Below are 13858 nucleotides of genomic sequence, written 5' to 3'. Positions count from 1 at the left end.
TATCTTTCACTGTGTAGACTTCGCGAACCCCTAACGCTCTTCCATTTAATAAAATCGTCTAAAAAAATTGATTTGAAATGAGACAGTCCTTTGACACACTATACAGTAGAGTCCGGTTAGTACGACTCCGCATATAACAACCAACCGCTTATAGCAACGTAAGTATAGGCACTTGTTTGGTTTTAGTACAAGCTACTATGAAAGCACAACCGTTTATAACGACTCCGCTTATAACGACCGATCGCTTTTAACGACGGAAATTGACTCAAAATCCGTCCGTCAAGTCCGGTTACAACGACGAGCGACGTAGTTTTTACAAATAAATTGTTGGTAAGAAGCTTACTCCGTCCCGCGCACCCAACTCTCCTCCCCCTTTTGCATATAGGGAGCAAGATGAAATAGATAGTCATGCGACTTTTCGTAACTTGCTAACTAAATAAAACAATTCCCATTATTCGATGAGCTTAAACTTCACACACATAAAAAAAAAAGATAAATAAGATATAATTATGTAAGTTGGGTGACATAATGCAATATTTTGGTAGGTACCTTCGAGCTGATCTGTCGATGGACACAGGAGGTGGCCACAGGAACTATGTGATAAAACAACGTCATCTTGATTAGATTCCCAAGAATTACGACTTTTTATTTTACGGGATTCGAGTAATTTGCGGATGACGAGTGAGTACGCGTACCTTGATGAAAACGAAAAGTGGCTTCTTCTAAACACACAAGTCTCTCCATTTAAGACAAGGTGTCGTAATACTAACGTAAATATATATTTTAAAAGAAATGTTTTATTTCTTTGATTGTCGCATAAGTATTAATAAATACAAAATGATGTAATTATTTTGATTAAAAAATATATTAAAATTGGCGGCTCGTTTTGTACGACGTCCGGTTAGTACGACGTAATATCGGCGGTCCCTTGAGTGTCGTTATAACCGGATTCTACTGTATTTATATTGTCTTAGCTTTTCTAACCGCACCTATACGGCCAATTCCTATTATTTTACTTGACCACAATCTCAACAACTAACCGTAAGTATATACTTCACACATTCCTTGAATATTCAACTTTAAGCCATTCTCTTTAGAGTTCAATTCAGTCTAGCCATCTCCTACGGCTTAAGACTTTTTTAAACGTAGCGTTTAAATGAAATTCGAAATCATATAGACTGTTCGAAAACCAACTTTAAAAGCTTCACGTTAGAGTCGGATTTGCATTGAACAGCTTGGCCGGTCACGATGTTATGGATTGGGTTGGTATTAAGTGCAATTTTGCGATGCATTGTCGTAGTGTAGTAACCCCGCCGGTTGTGGTATTGGAATTGGCCATTGTGAGAAATTTAACGGATCTTGACCTATACCTAGTAATTCTAGTATACTAGACTTTAGAACGTAGGTGTATTCGTTTATTAATAGGTACTTAGTTTGAAAGGACAGTTTTACATAATTTTTTTCACCACACCAGCTCGGAAAGGCTTACTTTGCACTTCAAGAACTGATAGCAAAGTTGCATTTTATTCACATGTGAGGCAAAGTAATCAAATGCAAATTTTGAGTTGTTTTCTATGTTGGCTGGTAGAATTGACTTTTAAATGATGATTATGGATGATAAATATTTAATAACATTCATTTGGATTTGATTTGGTTTGATTTTGTTTGATATTTTACATTTAATAGTTGCCTCAGGTTGGTGTGGTGAAAAATTTTGTGTTACACTCGGGGGCAAATTTTGTTTAACCCTCGTGCTTTGAAACCCTCGCAACGCTCCAGATTCCATTTTTGAACCACTCGCTACGCTCGTGGTTCAATTTTGGACTCTTTCAATTGCTCGGGTATCAATTTTGGACTCTTTCGCTTGCTCGGGTATCAATATTAGCACGAGCGGTTAAACAACAACTTTGCCCCCTTGTAAAACAAATAACTATTTTACTAGTCTATTTGAGTGTCCCACTGCTGGGCAATATAGGTACTGAATCTATATTTGTTTGGTTCCAGGGCTATCTGCATGAGTGGCGCCGTTTCACCACGTTCTCTGAAGATGAGCTGACAGAGCTTTTCAACAATATAGAGGATATCTACAACTTCAACAGGTTAGTACAGAATAAGTCATAGTACTACCGTACAGAAAGGACACTTCATAATACAAAACCGAGGGTTTGACAGCGGTTCAGGCTCGAATCATGATATCCCTTTCTAACTTATGGCACTATCCCTTTCGACTGTTTTGGGTTGTCGAAATTCAACTAATTATCTTATCTGTGGTCGTGCACGCAAAGGGACTTCAAGTTGTGCCAACCCTAATAATTTCTCGGAGCAATGCTGAGCCGAATGGAGCCGAGTTTGCACTAAGTCAGGAGTGTCTCCCACTGAGGTTAGTTGGATGAAATCGTCATCTTCCCCGCGTTATCCCGGCATTTTGCCACGGCTCATGGGAGGCTGGGGTCCGCCTGACGACTAATCCCAAGAATTGACGTAGGCACCAGTTTTAAGTAAGTTAGTTGGATAAATGACTAGACAAATAAACCATTTTTATACTATTTCAGTGCTGAATCTTAGAATAAAGAAGTTTAGAAATCTAGTTCCATAGAGTTGACTACTTGAAATGTGAAGCCAAAATAGCATGATTTTTGCCCTGTTAGTAGGTAAGCTAAATTTGACCCTCTTCCCGATTTCCGATTGTGGTGAAATTTTGCATGCACATGTATATCGGATGATATGATATGTGACGTTCCACGGCAAAAGCTACCTTATGGCGGCTGGCGCTTACGTCGCATACGGCGATAATAATAGCGTAAGCGCCAACCAGCATAAGGTACCTTTACCCATAGGACGTCACATATGGATATGATGACATGGAGCTGATCTGATGATGTAGACTGGAGGAAGCTTTGCACGCAAATTGTAATAATTAGTTTGCTTTGTTTCAGCAAAATTGTGTTTGTGGTTGTTGGAATTGTCTCGTTGATTTGTTGCCTGTAGAAAGGAAAGTCCAGTTAGCGATAATTATTCTCCAACTTATAGGAAGTTAAACAGCTAGGAAAAGCTATTTTTTAATACAGTTGCTCAAAAAGTGCTACTTTACGTAGCTGTTTAGCGTGCGGAAAGTTGGTTATCTCGAACTAGTGCTTTTTACTTTTCCAATTTTTTTAAATTTATACTTGTTCCAATTCACGACTACTTATTGATGAGTGTTAATATTAGTTTCCTTTAAACGTCGTAATCAGCGTAAAAACCTACCGTTAATGTAAGAATACGAAAAATATTACATATTTCATATTTAATTACTTACCTCTTCATCATTATAACACGTTTATTTTTTAATATTCAATATTGAAAATTCCGTTCTTAATAAGTTGACTGAATGGAACGGAATAGCTGCCAAACGCCCATAGATATAATATACTTAAAGACAACGTCTAACCGAGCTGTCACTGTTACCACTTTTGTTTAGTGTACGATTAACAATGTTTTTTCTTATTTTTTCGCAACTGTATTAAAAAACGTCGTTCGATACACGTGCGGAAATGTCATTCTTCACTCGTCCCGAGTCTTGCCACTCGCCTGCGGCTCGTGGCAAGATATCTCGGTACTCGTGAAGTAATCACATACCTTCCGCACTAGCATCGAAATGTACTATTATGCAACGTGATTTTTATGTGGTAACATGTAAAAACCAAAAAGAAAACTGGAAACACTTTGCGAAATGACAAATTAGCCTAATACTTTGGCGTAGTGAAAAGAACTCGGATATCAAAATAGCCATCACAAACTCGTATCTAATAATTCCCTTCATTCAAATTTTAACAGTATTTCCAAGTAATAAGGTTGTATTTTGAAGAACGTGATTGCATGAGATGAGAGTTTGGGGAAGTTGGTGGTCACCCTTGCTATAGGGGTGTTGTTATAATAGGGAGGGTAGTTTGATGGGGGTTTAAAAATACGTGTATAATGTGACAGCTCGGACTGTTGGGGTTCCGTAGGGATTAGCTATAGCCTATAGATTTTTTCGCAGTTCTGCTAATAGTGTTGACTGGGTTGGCTGTTACATGGTATAATAATATACTCCGCCTGGTACTCTCTTCCCGTCTTTTCTAGGTCACCTGACTGACACAAGCCTACGTCATCATGCGACAGCGCTATATGATAATATGCGATAGCGCTATAGGTATATAGCGGCCATGTTAGTGTGACGTAGGCCTGTGTCACTCTGGGAAGAGAAGACCATGTTTTATGACTTAAACTAATTTTTATGAGACTATGGGCTGTTATATACATAAATGTGTGGTTGCAACTCACCGAAATCACAGAATAAATAATAGTACTACCGTACAGAAAGGAAACTTCCTACAAAACCGAAGTTTGACAGCGGTTCAGGGTCGAATCATGCTATCCCTTTCTAATATATGACACTATCCCTTTCGGCTATTTAGGGTTGTCAAAATTCAAGTGATTATCTTATCTGTGGTCGTGCACGCAGAAGGTAGTCAAGTGGTGCCAACCCTAATAATTGCTCGGAGCAATGCTGAGCCGAGCGGAGCCGAGTTTGACCGATCTCAGGAGTTTCGCACCCCTGCCGAAATGTTACAAGAATATAAATTGGATGAAAATTGCCTTGAAATTTTTGGACACTTTTTCTTCTACTAGGATCGACAAGCTCGCGATGCTGAGTATAAATAAATTTGAAAATATCCCAAATTTGAAAAAACCGGGCAAGTGCGAGTCGGACTCGCGCACGAAGGGTTCCGTACCATAATGCAAAAAAAAAAACTGCAAAAAAAAAACGGTCACCCATCCAAGTACTGACCACTCCCGACGTTGCTTAACTTTGGTCAAAAATCACGTTTGTTGTATGGGAGCCCCATTTAAATCTTTATTTTATTCTGTTTTTAGTATTTGTTGTTATAGCGGCAACAGAAATACATCATCTTTTTTTTTTTATTATTATGAATGGGCTTACTCATGGCCACAGACTAGCCGAGGCGTAGACGATCTGTGAAAATTTCAACTGTCTAGCTATCACGGTTCGTGAGATACAGCCCGGTGACAGACGGACGGACGGACGGACGGACGGACAGCGAAGTCTTAGTAATAGGGTCCCGTTTTACCCTTTGGGTACGGAACCCTAAAAAGGGTACAGCAGTGGCGGCGCGACTAGATTGTTCGTAGGCAAGCCGTAGCTGAGTTGCCCTTCCTTTTCTTCATAAAGGTGGCCACTGACGAGCCTTCCAAGTTCCAACAGTCCAAATTGCGTGGCTGCAATCCAAAATCGGTCCGTGAATGTCAAAAACGTACAATGTTTAATATTAGGATGCCGTCCATTTGGATGAATCCATTGTAACGGCATCCATTTGGAAGGCTCGTCAGTGGCCTGCTTAAGTTTAAAGAAAATAGCCCAAGAGCCTGAATATCAGACAAGCCGATGGGAATCGAGTTCTATGGACGGTCCGCCACTGGTGTACAGTCCCCATCGATTATACATATCTCTCTGTATAACTGTAAATAAAATGGTCTTTGTCGATATTTTATACAGGGTGGAAAGATAAGTCGGGCCCTGGAGGGAAACTACCTACCTTAAAGCCTTAAGCTGGCTCATTTTACTTAAAGGAGACATTTCTTTATTTTTAAAAAGAAACAAAACTGCATTCAAAGTATTTTTCTTTTTTTCTTCAATTTGGCTTGTCTAAAAAAATCTTAAGTACTAAATATTAGATTTTATGGATATTTTGTACGACAGACGAGTGTAAGACCTAATGTTCTTGGAGAAATATTATCATTAACATTAACTGTATCGACTAGTAGAATAAAATTGCGAGTTTTTATATTTTGGAATTTTTAGTCTGTTAGAGTCCCGGGCGAGGCAAGCGAGTTTTAGAAAATCTTTGAATGCAGTTTTGTTTCTATTTAAAAATAAAGGAATGTCTCCTTTAAGTAAAATGAGCCAGCTTAAGGATTTAAGGTAGTTTCCCCTCAGGGTCCGACTTATCTTTCCACCCTGTATAGTCAATCGCTCGTTTTTGCTAGAAATGGTCCAGGTACCTAAAGTTAAAGGGTGTTCCTGTTATTAGGAAATATTTTCCTGATACAAACTATTTTTCTTTTGTACTCTCCCCTTCGTAAGGGTTCCGTCAGCCGTCTGTCGTTTCCTTAGGGTTCCGTAAACAGGGAAACCTTTTAGTTTTTGACGATTTGACACGCTTGTCTGGCTTAAAGGGATGTGAAATGTGTTTATGAATTATTTATTAGTGGTGGAGATGTGTTTTAAAGTTGCGGTTTTTTTAGGTTTGTGTGTGTTTTATAGTATGAAAAACTTGATGTGTCCATATGAGAAATATGAAATTATAACATTTATAACAAATCTACGAGGTCGAGTTATTCCATTCGTTCCATTCGTTTTTAAATTTCATTTTTGGTACAAGCTTTTATCGCTGACTGTACTTTCTTACCACAAACGCAACTAATACTCATCGAGACAATTCTAAAAACCCCAAACACAATTAAGGTAGCGTTGTTTCATCACCATCAGCACAGAGTTCCTATGGTCAGGTGACCATAGGAACTCTGATCGACCACTGCAGAATCGACAATCGATTGAGGTCAATCGATTGTCGATTCTGCAGTGGATAAAATTTAGCTTCCAAGATTTGACCCACACTAACATACTAACAGGGCAATTTAAATAAAAGCTTGTAAAAAAAACCGGGCAAGTGCGAGTCGGACTCGCGCACGAAGGGTTCCGTACAATAAAGCAAAAAAAAAAACGGAAAAAAAATGCAAAAAGAAAACGGTCACCCATCCAAGTACTGACCACGCCCGACGTTGCTTAACTTTGGTCAAAAATCACGTTTGCTGTATGGGAGCCCCACTTAAATCTTTATTTTATTCTGTTTTTAGTATTTGTTGTTATAGCGGCAACAGAAATACATCATCTGTGAAAATTTCAACTGTCTAGCTATCACGGTTCGTGAGATACAGCCTGGTGACAGACGGACGGACGGACAGCGAAGCCTTAGTAATAGGGTCCCGTTTTACCCTTTGGGTACGGAACCCTAAAAATCAGTCGTGTCTACAGTATTAAATACCCATAAAAACCTCACAAAGGCCACAAAAGATATAAGTTTAACCTTCACACCGACAAGAGATCATATTAATTTAACGGTAAACAGAATTAGCACATTGTAATGTTAATGTTATTAATGTAAGTTTTGATTGAGCTTCACGACGGATTGCGTAAGTCGCTCAGTATTTGGGTCGCGTGCTCAAAATGCAACCTCTCACTTCGTGAACTATTGTTAGTCATTGCCTTTGGCACAGAATAAATAATAGTATGTACTAGGTACAGAAGACCCATTCTCTAACAAAACGCGTCTGTTACGATCAGGACAGATATGGCCGCTAGGTGGCGACAGCGCCACGCGCGGCTTATGGCTAGCCATCAGTTGGTGTGGAACGGATGTACCTAATTTTAGCTACCTGTAGCAAAGCGACGAAATCGCGGAGTGAGCCACGCCTGCCTTTGGTGGCTTATAAATATAACTACACGTTTAAGGATCACGCTAGACCGGGCCGGGGCCGGGCCGGAGCTTCCTGCGCTTCGTATTGTATGAAAAGCTCCACGTGGTCACCGATCAGGCTTCATAGAAAATGACATGTCGGACGCCTCGGCCCGGGCACGGCCCGGTCTAGCGTGAGTCATCCTTTAACCGGCTGACGAAAAAGGGAAGTGTTTTAAAGTGTGCTAGTGACTGCACACTAATAGGTAATAAAAAGTGGAAATGCAAAAAATGCGTTGAAACACATACTAGTGTAAGTAGTTGTAACTATATTGAACCCCTGAATAGAACGTGCATGACGATTTCAGTAATACATTTGCTCTCAGAAAATATGTCCAAATTTGTAACACTATAAGCATTGGTCGTAGGTAAATTATATTTAGTCAAGGAATTTGATTTCTGTGTAAATACTGCCAATCAATATTAAGGCCGCTAGGGATCTCATATTATTGCCACTATGACAAGTTAGGAAGATTAATACGAAAGTGGCACTGAAATCAAAAATCATGACGAAATGTATATTTTTACCCCTGTAATCTGTAGGTACCTATGTTAGTAGATCAATAAAAACATTCATAAAAGTGCCTAGCTTTATTGTCAAGCTTATATTGGGAGGTTGCATTAAAAGTCGCTGTGTGTTATGATTTTTTGAACGTTTATTTCTATGATAAAAAAAATCATGATTTTAATCGAAATATGCGCCATCGGCAGCTACGACCTTCTCCCACTTTTCTGGCAACAATTGAATTCCGCGGTGAAAGAAAGCTCTATCCTTTGAGGCTATCCAATCAGCAATCCATTTTTGGACTTCTTCATAATTTTTGAAATGCCTGTCTTCTAAATCATGCTGCATCGACCGAAACAGATGATAGTCTGATGGAGCCAGGTCCGGAGAATACGCTGGGTGAGGGAGGGTCTCCCATTCAAATTCCATTAACTTTTGTTTGACCTTCAAAGCAACATGAGGCCGAGCGTTATCATGAAGAAGAATCACTTTTCGTCGATTCGATGCAATCGATGGTCTGTTTTTCATCAAATTTTTGTATAAATTGTCCAACTGTTGTTGATAACGCTCAGCGGTGACTGTTTCATTCGGTTTTAACAACTCATAATAGACAACTCCTTCCATATCCCACCAAATACAGAGCATCGTCTTATTAGCGTGGATGTTCCGCTTTGGAGTCGACATTGTCGGTTGGCCAGGATCAACCCATGTTTTTTTTTGTTTTGGATTCTCAAAATAGATCCATTTTTCATCTCCGTTCACGATACGCCATAAGAAACTCTTCTTTTTTTGCTTTGCAAGTAAGGAAATGCAGATGTTTAGCCAATTCGCAATAGCACTGTCGGTCAATCGATGTGGCAGCCATTTTCCTTCTTTTTGTATCTTCCCAATGGCATGCAAACGTCGCGATACAGTTGATTTATCGACTCCAAGTTGTTGAGCTAATTCTTTAAGCGATTGAGCGGGATTATCGTCCAATAGCGCTTTCAATTCCTCATCTTCAAATTTTTTCGGTTGTCCTGGCCGTTCTTTGTCATAAACATCACAGTCACCGCTTTTAAACCTTCTAAACCAATCTCTGCATGCTGTTTCGGATGGAGCAGATTCCCCATAAGTATCTGCGAGCAATCGGTGAGCTTCAGCCGCACTTTTTTTCAAATCGAAATAATGAAGAAGTACACATCGGAAAAATAACTTATCGCGATCCATTTTTCACTGTGTATTAAATATTACTTATTGAAGATAAAAATGCTGACTGTCAACTGGATTATATTAACACACTTTCAAGCTTCAAAATTGTACATGTCACAGTAATTATACTTTAGTCTAGAAATTGCTAGACACATTTATATGAGAACAGCGGGAATTAATGCAACCACCTAATATAATACTATATACTGGTACATAACTTTGTAACAAGAACAAGATGTAACTAAGCCTGCAGTGCAAACCGCAGACGATCTTATTTCGCAGACCTGATACCATCGTCCACACTGTTAACTGTACATCGGTGGACCTTATGCCTTTTGTAATAAGGTCCACCGATGTACCTACAGTTAGGAGTGTTACTGTTTATACTTACCGGGATACACTTGCATGCTGTCGATACCGCAATCGTGATAAATAGATGACTAGCTATATCATGTTTATCACGCGATGGAGAAAAGTTAAATACCTTCTTTTTATTACAACAAAACGGATATGTTGCGTTGAAATACTCACTGCACCGCCAGACGTTAAATTGACGGTCAATTTAAATAAATGACAAAACAAAAGTAATTTATGACCAATCCACCGAAAGTCAGTTCTAAATATCTAAGTTTTCTAGAAATTGAAGAAAATTTGTGACGCCTTGAGCCGACTGTATCATATTTCTGTTTGTTGGTGACGTTGATTTCTTATTGAACTCTACGGCAATGGCAGTGGCAAATGGCAATAAGTATCTTTTTGGTTGTAAACAACACTATCTACCGCCAACTAACGCTATGCATTCATGTGTACACACAATTACAGTTGTAGTGCATAATTGTTTTCCATCGTACTTTTTCGGAAACGTTCGTATTTGTCATGCTACTCATGCTACTTCAGTCAACTTCAGCAGGCGTGGCTCACTCCGCGATTTCGTCGCTTTGCTACAGGTAGCTAAAAGTACATCCGTTCCACACCAATTTTGGTGGCTTAGCCATAAGCCGCGCGTGGTGCTGTCGCCACCTAGCGGCAATATCTGTCCTGATCGTTCTGTACCTAGTACTATGATTTATTCTGTGACTACAGTACTTTTTGTACCGAGACTGACTGAAATAGCAAGACACATTCGTATATTTCCGTGTAAATACAATGCATACTTATGCACTACAAATGTAAAGCAATGAATGGTTTAAAATATTATGGAAATATATAATTATTCCGTTTCGAATCTGACTTTATCAAGGGAATGTTCATCTAACGATGAAAGAGTTATTTGCCATTTCTACAAAATAGATATACATATTTCCAATTTACCAAGCAGAAACTGTTACTAAAATCCATTAAGGTTTTTACGGCTAATAAAACTAGTAAGTACGCCATATAGTGTTTTAATATCCCACAATGTTGTTAGCAATAAAGTTCCCGTTGCGTAATCTTGAGTTAATTGCTTAATACTAGTATCGATGACTACCGGTGGATGTAGACTTGTAGAGAGGTTTATGTTTATTATATACGTACGTAGCTACTACTTACAGACCACACACCGAAGTCATTGGGATCAGTAGTGCGTTTGCAAAAAAAGTGGCAAAAAAAATTATAAAATGAACATTGGTAAATATTGTAGCAATCACTATACTGTATAAAACGTGTAAAATGACATGAATCAATTATGGTCATATCATAGCGCAGTCAGCTCAGCTGCAGAGATAACTGACCCCCCTTCTGCATAGGAATTTGTTTACACGGGGGATCAACTATCACTGCATTTGACTGTAGGTACCTACATCTTATAACTATAACAGTTAAAGAAATTTCCCTCTTATAGAGGGAACTCTAAATATTATATACGTAAATCTCTAGTTTACATCTGTTTTTATAGAAACTTATGCATTTGCTTTCGGAAAGCACTATTTGATGATGTGGCACTGGTGAAAACCATAAAGTCCAATCAAAATCCTTGCCAATTGTAACTGTTAAGAGCCAACAGGAGTGGTCATTTCTCCATACAAACGTACTCGACTGTTTCCTCCGTGGGTTTTGATCCTAGAGCAATGGTTTTTCCAACCCAGATTAATATTTTCGATATCTGTGTCGGACCGTTTTGCTTTTTTTTATATTTTTGTTTTTTAAGGCGCTAGAGCCCTTCAAAAATGGCCAAAATGGCCTCATTGACTATGCCGCAATGAGAGGCGTAGTATTAAAAACTGATATCAGTTAGCCAAAAAAGCAAAACGGTCCGACACAGATAATTTTATAATCATTTAGATTTCCAAATTTGGTTACGATTGGTTAAGTTTTGGAGGAGGAAACAGTCGAGTACGAAACCTGGATTTTTGAGATTATACGCAGGATTTATCACCTTGTATTTATTGCACTAGTTTTAGGAGCCGCTTCCGTTAGCGAGACGGGTATATTTACCTAAAATATTTAAAACCCAGCTCCTGTTTCGTCTTAAACAGTTACAATCGGATTAGACTTTATGGTTTTCATCAGGAGTACCACTGCATCAAATAGTGCTTTCCGAAAGCAAATGAAGAAGATTCTATAAAAATTAAACTAGAGATTTACGGTCTTATATAATATCCTATCATAAAATCCTGACCTGAACACAGTGAAATCAACCAAAAACTAAATCCTACCTTTAAAAAACCTCTCAATTCCAGATCCCTCTGCGAAGAGCTGAACACCTGCCGCCTCGACGCCACCAGCATCGCCCGCTGCTTCGTCAACAACACTTCTGGCTTCTCCGTGTACACATCTTATTGCACCGGCTACCCCCGCACCATGGCTCGTCTGGCAGCGCTGGCTGGCAAGAGCCAGAGTGCCAGGGAGTTTAGGGAGAGGCAACTGGCTTTGGGACATCCGCTGCCGTTGGCGAGCTATTTATTAAAGCCGGTGCAGAGGATATTGAAGTATCATCTGTTGCTACAGGTATGATACTTAGTTTTTCGTTAGATTTCGCTTTTAAATCAAAAATCTATTGGTAGTCGATTTTTAGGTTTTCGAAAAAAATACAGGATATAGCAATACATTCTTATTGCTATAGTATCCCTATGGCAGGCCTATGGCACAAGGCACAATCAAGTAATAACTTGTTTTTTTTTCATACCGGAATACGTCGAAGGACTCAAAGGTTTAAACATTAAGGTATATATTATACACATGCATATTGACTCACGTTAGACCGGGCCGTGGCCGGGCCGGAGCTTCCGGAGCTTCGTTTTCTATGGAAAGCACCAGATGATCACCGATCAGCCGTCATAGAAAATGACGTGTCGGACGTCCCGGTCCGGGCACCGTCAGGTCTAACGTGAGTCATCCTTTAGAGGCGTATGTAACATGTCTCTATCCGCACCTCCTCCAAAATTTAGGACAGAAACTTGCTGCGTACGCACGTTTGACTTAGCCTTTATACCTTGCCAAAAACCTAGTTTATTTGTTAACACTCCCGTATTTAGAATTTTGTTAAATGTTTCAGAACGTTGTGAAACAATGTGCGACAAGAGAGACAGAGTTCGCTCTGATGCAGATGACGGGCATCGCGCAACACATCGACGACATGAAGAGGAGACACGAACACGCTGTCAGAGTACAGGTGACTCTCTCACTCTCTTTCTCTCTCTCTCTTAATATTTCAGAGCGTAGTGAAGCAATGTGCGACAAGAGAGACGGAGTTCGCTCTAATGCAGATGACGGACATTGCGCAACACATCGACGACATGAAGAGGAGACACGAACACGCTGTCAGAGTACAGGTGACTCTCTCTCTCTCTCTCTCCTAATATTTCAGAGCGTGGTGAAGCAATGTGCAACAAGAGAGACAGAGTTCGCTCTAATCCCTCTACTCCTTCGTCCGTCGACACTCCCGGTAATAACGCGCCTTTCTAGCGTGTCCGTGCCGCGTCTGACTGTGTGGCCGAAAAATTTAAGGGCCCTTTGGGTACAGATGGTGGAGAGCCTTGTGTTTATGTACTTATTGACATACTATAATTTGCAATGTGTTCTACAGGAGATACAATCGCTCCTGTACGGCTGGACTGGACCGGACCTGACCACGTACGGGGAGCTGTGTGCCGAAGGGACATTCAGGTTTGTAGCTATATCCAAGAGAAAGAAAGAAAGAAAGAAAATACATTTATTTCATGCCACAACATAGTACAAAAAGAAAAAGAAGGCATGCTGTCTGTATTGGACGCTAAAACAGTATTCCCACTCGGCACTGGTTTTTAGTGGGAACCTGACTTAAAGTTATGATTTATTAAGTATTGAAACAATTCAGGTAGGTAGGTGATAGCTAGGAGCCAAGGAAGCAAAGGTTCATTCCTAACTTCTTTGAAATTAATGAAACGAAATTTCTAGATCTGGGCTAGTTAGCTAATTTGTAAAATTAAAGAACAGCATAGAAAGTGATGTTAAGCGTTTTGCCTCGTATAATAAGTACTAAGTATTTCATTTTCCCAAAATCTTACACCATAACTTAGGGTAGTCATAACAAATGCGTAATACAGATTTGGAGCTGATAATTCATCCTAAAGATGATCCGATTCTAATTCCTCGACTCCGTAGCGTCACTAGAGTCGGACCAAGAAAAGTCTGCAGCGGATTT

The 13858-nt window shown here is 39.6% G+C and overlaps 1 protein-coding gene across 3 annotated transcripts in view; it reads left to right on the top strand.

Moving 5' to 3' along the window:
• Nucleotides 1-13858, top strand: part of LOC134675838 (uncharacterized) — a 180227-nt gene that overhangs the window by 157536 nt on the left and 8833 nt on the right. For 2 of the 3 annotated variants that reach the window (XM_063534131.1, XM_063534132.1), the window contains exons 4-7: nucleotides 2005-2099; nucleotides 11916-12183; nucleotides 12891-13007; nucleotides 13262-13341. In XM_063534131.1, coding sequence (XP_063390201.1) covers nucleotides 2005-2099; nucleotides 11916-12183; nucleotides 12891-13007; nucleotides 13262-13341 — 560 coding nt within the window. Of the gene's footprint in view, nucleotides 1-2004; nucleotides 2100-11915; nucleotides 12184-12730; nucleotides 12848-12890; nucleotides 13008-13261; nucleotides 13342-13858 lie in introns of all 3 variants that reach the window. The other variant, XM_063534130.1, reaches the window with a different exon arrangement.

Source organism: Cydia fagiglandana, chromosome 23, assembly GCF_963556715.1.
Source record: "Cydia fagiglandana chromosome 23, ilCydFagi1.1, whole genome shotgun sequence".
In the NCBI taxonomy this organism is placed as follows: domain Eukaryota; kingdom Metazoa; phylum Arthropoda; class Insecta; order Lepidoptera; family Tortricidae; genus Cydia; species Cydia fagiglandana.
This window is presented reverse-complemented; position numbering and strand designations above follow the sequence as displayed.